This window comes from Channa argus, chromosome 13 (assembly GCF_033026475.1).
Source record: "Channa argus isolate prfri chromosome 13, Channa argus male v1.0, whole genome shotgun sequence".
Classification (NCBI taxonomy): Eukaryota; Metazoa; Chordata; class Actinopteri; order Anabantiformes; family Channidae; genus Channa; species Channa argus.
The window spans coordinates 10,912,207-10,920,570 of NC_090209.1; the positions used below are offsets into that span (position 1 = coordinate 10,912,207).

Genomic DNA, 8,364 nt, shown 5'->3' on the forward strand with positions numbered 1-8,364 from the left:
TGGAGGTGGGAATAAAAAGTAGTTGAGAGGAAACAGTAAAACAGACAACAAAATGCAGCAAATGTGTGTGAAAATGCAGCAAAATGGAAGGATGTTAGTTTCAGGGGTTAGAGAAGAGGGTCACGTTGAGTAGAACTGCATTTAAACAAGTCTTCCTACCCACATCAGCTGTGAATCTGACATGCTGATACTTAGCTCCCTATTGACATGGTAAATTGAGGGCCCAGTCGAGCAGCACTGTGACACCCAGTTGAAGCCATATACTCTGTCAGAGCTGTATTTCCCAGTACACCATTACAACACACATCAGGGAGCAGAGCAGGAGAGAGGAGAGGACGAGAGTGGAATATGGTCAGACGTTGGGATGCAACATAAGGTGAACAGTATGCGATGATGATTTTTAAAAAAAGTGTTATATCAAGAGGAGGAGCAGAGAGAAAAAAAGGCTGATAAGGGAGGACAGAGCGCAAAATTGATTTTATTTTTGGTAAAGGTATGACAGATAGGTGGAATCAGTCTAATATATGTTTAATGTCAAAGTCACACACACAAACACAGTTTTTCTATGCACTAAAACATCTCACATGCAGATTCCCACATCATGCTATTAGATTGCAAATGGCAGTGTAATTGCTCTTCAAGGGGATGACTGTGACTTGTGCTTCTTAATGTTCAAGGATGGATGCCTTGTTAGGGTGTAGCTGGTGCCATTAACCATTTGGTTTAATGAACATTCTGCACCACAAGCTCTACTGACCCCCAGCACTTGGTAGGTGTAGCAGGCCAACATATTAACAAAGAGTGAAAGGATCCAGCTTACCCTATCACACAAGGACAAACTTAATTAGGCTGTTTGTTTAGAAGACTCTAATGGGCGGGATGGCAAGTAAGGGAAGATAGCTGCTCTCTGAGAAACTGCAGGCTGAAAGACATCTGGTGAGACGAGTTGGAGGACATAAGGATATTAACAGAACACAGCCTCATCACATTTGAGTCATTACAATTCCTCAAACGTGCTTGTAGTCTCAAATAGAAGTACAGAAATGGTTAATCCCAAAGGCCAAAACACATTGATTACATTGATTAAGCATGGTGGGGTGGGGTGGGGGGTCGAACCCACGAGAAGGGCTTTGTCATTTCTGGAAGTACAGTATTTCAAGAATGACAATGTCACAGTGAGGGTGGATCCGATGTGTGCTGGTTCAGAACAGAGTTTAAAATTTGCCCCTCTTAATCTACAACTGATTATTACTGAAGTGGGCTTCCCCTCTTTAACCACTTCATCAATCTCCAAAAGGTCCGTAGGACTAGGGTGTAAATCTGGTATCAATCTACTGATTCATCCTCCATCTCAGTCCTACACAGTGGGTCAGAGGTCGAAGCAGATGGTGAATGGTCTGAGAGGGCCACTCGACAAATCCATTATATCAATAACTCATTGAGAGTTTCCCATTAAGCGCCATCTTTCTAATGGATGTCTGAGTTTAAAGTAATTTGATTAATGTTTTACTGTTACTATGACTATAATGTGACCCTTGAGATACAGTAAGGTTCAGTTAAGGAAACTCTTGTCCTATTTTCGAAGATTTTACCACAATAACAACCAATTTAATTGATGAGACGCATAGTCAGACACAGAGTCAGTCAATAGGTGAAACTGGGATGCAGTAGTCTGTAGGGTCTAATCCTTTTATATCCTTGGGTGCGTCCTGTGGCTGCCCCCTGCCCCACACAGAGTCAGATGCAGAGAAAGGATTTCATTGTAAAAGGTATGTGCATCATGTACTGTATATGTATGAATAAAAGCTTCTGCAGAGCAGAAGTGGATCAGTGAGTTGGTGTTGAATCACAGAAGAGTGTGTGTGTGTGTGTTTTCAGGAGGATTTACCATGCATTACACCAAGTGACAAAAGCCCTGCTGTGAGGAAGTAGTGGATCATGATGGACAAGGGAAAGTGGTTAACACATACACACACATATCCTAAAACTGCCATATAACCCAACTGTGCCACTACTGAGAGGGTTAACATACTGTTACCATATTCATTCATTACAGAGGCCAGAAAAAACATTTGGTTCCAACACCAAATGCGCCAAATGGAAGTTCCCTCCTGCAATCAGCCTAACACATGCCAGAAAAACAACAAAGGATGTATTTGCCAGTTTAAAGCTAACACTCCTCGCGCCCCATGCACACCATTGTCACACCGGCAGGGGTGCTGGTTCCCCATTTGCATGTTTACCCATTAAAACATGTGGAGCAAAGCACATTTGCTCACTTACAAATGCAGATTGAAGTCCCAGAGTTCCCCCTGGAAAAGGGGCAATTTGGGGATTTGAGGGAAAGGGTCAGGGTCCGGAGGGTTAACAATTTCTGGGAATAACACAACAACATAGATACTTCAAGAAAAGAACAAAATGTATTAATTATTAAGTAACTGATAGCTGACAAGTAGCAAATTTTCTCACATACTGTATGCTCCTCCAATACCAATAACACTTTTCTAGGAATGGGCATTGATGGGTTTTTTCATGTTTTCATTGCCCTTTAATGAACAAATTCCGTGTGAGTCTGATTTATTGTACACACAGTTCTCCACATCTGTCCCCTCCTACTCACATGTCTATCTTGAAGACGGTGAATAGACACCATCTCCCCTCCTGGTGTGGACTGTCTGCCCACATGTTCAGAGAGACATGGGGGTTGAGATAAATAAATGGGCTGTGTTTGGATTTGGAATCCAGTTGCATTCTTGTGTCCATGCCGGCCTGTCAGGTTGATTGTGAGCACAGCTTGTTGTTCTCTTTTTGCCTAGTGTGTGCATATGTCCAGCAGCATACAGATGGATAGAAACCACCCTAGCATCCTCTGCATCAGCCCAAATCTTTCAATATCCTGCGTGCTGAGCTAATCCAGGCCTGCCGGTTGTACTGGATACACACTGGTTTGCCTCCATGCATTTTCCTGATGTGACCAGAAGATGAACTATGCTGCTCTCTCCTCTTTTCCTCCTCTGAAAAAAATCATTGCACCTGAATGTTTTACAGTGGTCGAGTAGCATCAATTGTGTGCCTAGTTATCTCCCAAATAACAATGCAGCCAGATGTCCTGGGTGATTTAAGAAAACATTTGACGAATTCCATCCACTGATTGGCCTAACATGGAGGGAAGCATAAATATATAGCATGACTTGCTAAACAGCAGGCAGCAAGAAGGAAAATGTAATTTTCACAGCAATTTACATGAAGATGAGATAAAAAATGGCTATTGTACCATTTAAATTGCACATCACCCATTGTTAATAATATTGTGGCAGACCTGGAGCCGACAGTCAATAATGAAACTACAACCACGTAAGGTGAACATTACCAATGAAATGAGCTAATGCACATTTTATTACTTCCCTTAAACAGTCATGGTTTACAAACTGGGGTCAAGGGTGTCCCATAGTAAAATGTGCTGTCTCTCCCATTTTAGGATAGTGACAAATGTGCACATCATTTTGTTATCACAGATTTAAAATGGTAATGTGTCTACTCTCACCTACTCTTTACTTTAACAGTTAATCCAATGCTGTAACAATTAATGACAAATAACATTCTCAAGTTCAAGTAAAAAAAAAAAATCCCAGACAAAATTTCACAAAAGAGAATCTGTACAGTAACATGCATCGGGATTGTTAACGCATCTTAAAGGTCCCTGGTTCCAGCTGTTGTCACAGGTTGTGATTCAAGCCCTGCGTGTGTCTTCAAACAATGCTGAGGAGCAGCACTCATTAAAGTGGCACAGCAATCTGTCAGCGTGGTGTCAACGCTCATGCCACTGAGTAATTTAATGATGCTTAAATAAACTATGGACTCATAGGCCAGTGTGTCAGGTATGTATGTATATCTACCTGACTTTTCTACCTGCAGTCATGCAAATTGCAAGCTAACCTGCTTCCACAGAGAGGACAGATGGGAAACACACTTGGCACTATACTAATGCTGTCACACATTATTGCCCTTGAGCAGAAAGAGAGAGGCTCTGATTAGAGTTCACTTAAGTTAGTTAGATTGGACCAAACACCAGCCAGCCAAGCAGAGAAAGGAGGCAGGATGACAACAACAAGATCACTGCAAACAATCCAAATCTCTTGAAGAGCTTTTAATGCGCTTATAAAAAAAACTCTCTGGGCATCGGTCAACTTTCACATCAGACAAACATATCTGTTTCTGTACAAGAGAGCACATCTGTTAGTCTTCATTCTTAGTCTAACAAAAGAATAACACAGAAATGCTGCTGCTTCTGTTGTTATATTATCTTGCTGATTTCTGTCTGTAAGTTTTCCAGAAATAGATGCTGACCCACGAAAATAGACCATCAAGATCATGGGACACAGAACTTCCAGTAGTTCATTTTTCCAGTAACCCAATGATTTACTTAACATTTATCTGTATAGTGTGACTGCATTAGGTCACATATGTAAGCTACAAAATGAACTATGTCAAATTAAAGTTAACCTGAAAAATTGATTATTATTATTATTATTACGACAGCATCTCTCAGATGCTGTCAGAAACAGAGAATAAGCACATGCCCATGTGGAAATATACTCCTGAGGTTTAATACGATATTAAATAAACTATTGAAAGGTCCCAGGAAACTCGTTACTGCATGAAACATTGCGTGCTTGCACGAATACTCTGATGCTTTTTGGGATGCTCTGGTGAAAGGGAGAGTAAGCGCTCCTACCGTCCACAGCCATAGTCGGTCTCAGCGTGTATCTCTCCGTGGTGTCAACAGGACTCTCCCATCCTTCTGCGAGACAGGATAAACGTACTGTGTGGGGATGAAGAGCGCTCCCTGCCCTCTCTAACCTACTATGTAAGCATAGAGAAAGCTCTTACTCTGGTCGCACTGAGAGACAGAAACAAATAAAACCTAAATCACACTCTTCCTCCCTGTCGGTTCACGGCCATTTGTTGTCCGGGACACTGGGAACAGTCCGATATAAAGCAGCAGCTCCTTCTGAATCTCCGCCCCTCTCTCGGTACCTGACCGCCGGGAGACAAAAGGTCATAACGCCCCGACACCAGCTGCTTCTGGATAAAGACTAGATACCACTGCTCTCTCTCTCTATCTCTCTCTCTCTCTCGTTCTCTCTCTCTCTCTCTCTCTCTCCCTCGCACAAACACAAACACACGCCCCATTTTATTACTGTCGCAACCAGAGACTCTAATTATTTAGGATCTTCTCTTTTCTTTTTTTACAAAAGCATCATAATTTTTAATGAAGTCACAACAAGGGTGACATAATGTTAAAAGTCACAGTATACTTTGCTAAGTAGTTAAAAGTTTATTGGCGAATAAACCTCTGCGGACAGTGTGAGCTGAAATGCTCAGTGAATAAATAGACTCTTGCTGACTTTTGTAAGAACATTTTCACCCGGACCAAAAAGCTTCACTTCAATTCTGGAATTACTTTCATCTTTGTGTGTAAACTCAGAAATTAGACGCACCCTCCTTTTATATTTTCCTTATATAGGAACCAAAAACACTGAACAGTGCACAGTCTTGTCTTTTTTTATTTCTGCATACAGAAGTATGGCTCATAGCTGTAAGTTTGTTAAACATAAGTTTGTTAAATATATTTAATAAACAAACATCAGCTTCATCACTTTGCATTCACCACTTCTTCTCTGCGCAAACAAGCCGAATCAAAAGTAAGTCCCAATCAGACTAACATAAATAAACCTGCAGACATTTAAGAAAACAGCAGGTAAGTCAGCCAACAAGTTTACAATGTGTATCAGCTATGCTATGAAGCTCTTTGTGTTTACTTTTAGCCAGACTTACTGATGAATGTTTGATATGTTTTTGTTTTTTGTAAGCTCTATGCAATTCGAATGAGATGAGATTTTTCTACATTGTTAGTAGTAGAACAAAAAACAGCCATCAAAATCTTAGCAGCAGAGTCCGAGATGAACCTTTAAGATTGCAGATTAATTCATTTTTTGTTGAATTATGCAACAAAAATAAAATGATTTAAAAGGCCTTTTCTACCCATTAATTATTATTACTGTGTGTTAATCAACACCGGCTTTATGTCAACAATTGTTTTTTGTCAAAACTTGAAAAGAATTCTTTCAGAACTGCAAAAGACATTACATAGCTGTTCTAAAAATCAGAATACTTTTCACCTTGATGCGAAAATTGGAACATATTTGTACACCAATTTTAGAAGTTGTCTTTAGGATGCTGCATTTCATTCCACCATGTGTGGGCTATACCAACTCTGCAAACACAGTCTTTGCACAAAATAAGAAACAGACACAAGACAAGATCAGCTGGACTGCTTGCAGAAAATCCTAAAAACAGACGTCCCATGGTAGACACTCACATCAGCTACTATTTGCCTGTCAAACAACTAAGCTTCACTTCAAAGGAGAGAATCTGGGAGAAGTTGTGAACGTGTCTTTGGTAATGTAATCTCACAACATACACAGCTAATTGAATCTGCTGGCATTCAGATTCAGTTCTTTTTTGTAGAACATTAGAGAGATATGCCTCTGAGAGACTGCAAGAAAGTTCATCAGTCTGCGTTGGATGTTAACGAACCTCCCTGAAGCCCAAAAGCTGGGTCATCTAAGGATGACCACAGAGGAACACACTGGAGAACACCTAGCTGGTCCATCAGGGCTTTATCAGAATAAATGCTGACTAAATATTCCAACACATGTGCACACCGTATTGTACACACACAAACACAAAGACACATACACGTGCACACACAAACACACATGCACACAAAGACACACCCAAATGCACTGATTCTCTGTGGAACAGCAGAGCTTAATTTAGAAGTGTTCTACTGTCTGTTGTAAGGACAGTTTGTTCCTGCACAAAACTGAGCTGTTAAAGCTTGTATATTTAATTCAGAGGATGATCAGTGCAGTGAATAAGGAAGCCACTGGGACCTGCAGAGATCAAGGATTAACACTTGCTTTGCAATGGTCCAAATGGTGTCAGGTGGCTGAAACACAGCAACTAAATCATGTGCCACTCTTGTGGGAAGATCTAGTTCTGCAGTCCTTCGAGTGTGTGTGAGTTTGGCTAAAGCATATTTTTTGGGTGATAAGCAGTTGCAAAAGGGAAGAGTGACAGGGACAACCAATAATTCAAGTGTTGTTTATATATATATATATATATATATATATATATATATATATATATATATATATATATATATATATATAAAGAAAGAGTATGTTTGAACTGCAAACAGCCAGATTGCATCTGATGGCAAGAACAGAAAGGAATCTCTTGTGCAATGAGAGAGAGAGAAAGAGAGGAGAACACTTTGTGAAAAAAGAGACATAGAGAAGCTATTGATACTTGAGTGTGGCATCCGCCTTGCCAAAGATGGTGTCATGGTGAGTGGCTGTCCCTATGTTGGCAGTGCGGAATAATGATGCCAAATAGAACAGGAAAACGAGAAAGAAAGAGCAGCCGAGGAAAGACTGGACCAACCTTGGGTGCAACTAAATGCTTAGAAACAGAAGAGATTCAAAGAGGTAGGATTTCAATCGAACATGAGAGTTCTCATCTGCCTGTACTTAATCTGATCTGAAAAGGAATGCTCTTTCAGGTGGAAGTAAAAGCAATCTAATGAATTCCCACAGGAAGCTACTTATTCCACAGCGATGAGTGCAAATGATAGAGAGGAATCCACTTTATAGTGTTAAGTTCTGGCCCTGAGCTGTTTTCTTAATCAGAGACCTGGGGAGTTTTCTGTAATTGTGTGCACATATTGTAGAGAGACCTCTTTTAAAAAAGCTTCGCGTCCCCTCTCAGGAGTTATTCAGGATGTGGAGCAAAAGATGACAGAACCCATTTAGGAGATATATTCCCATTGCCACTCCCTGATCATCACCTCTTGTCTCCAGCTTTATGCCCTGTGTGTATGTGTTTGGGGGCATGCATGAGTTTGCAATATGTGCAGGGAGGAAGGGACAAAGATGAAAAAAGGGATTCTCATTCCACTCACTCGCTGATGGTGACCTCATTCTCGAAAATTATCACAGTGTTAACAGACAGTGAAAGCTAAGCTGTGCAAAGCAAACTCTCTCTCTGTGCACTATGTAGCATGTGTGTTAATGTGAACATGTGTGTCAAAGTGAGTGAGTGAGTGAGTGAGTGAGTGAGTGAGTGAGTGAGTGAGTGAGTGAGTGAGTGAAAAAGAGAGTGATCCATATCTATTCTGAAAATCAATACAAATTCATTGTAAATGGTTGTATTTGTTTGATGATAAAAACGTGTCTTGATCAACATTGTCTCATTCAGGATAGTTTGACAAATTTAATCAGTGTCATTGTCACCAAA

General features: G+C 40.6%; 1 protein-coding gene across 1 annotated transcript in view; it reads right to left on the minus strand.

Annotated features, from left to right (window-relative positions):
* samd10b (sterile alpha motif domain containing 10b) overlaps positions 1 to 5,114 on the minus strand; it is a 43,745-nt gene extending 38,631 nt beyond the window's left edge. The window contains exon 1 of the mRNA XM_067528469.1: positions 4,736 to 5,114. Within this exon, the coding sequence (XP_067384570.1) occupies positions 4,736 to 4,748 (13 nt within the window). The 5' untranslated portion in view covers positions 4,749 to 5,114. The remainder of the gene's footprint in view (positions 1 to 4,735) is intronic.
* Between the last annotated feature and the right edge of the window lie 3,250 nt (positions 5,115 to 8,364).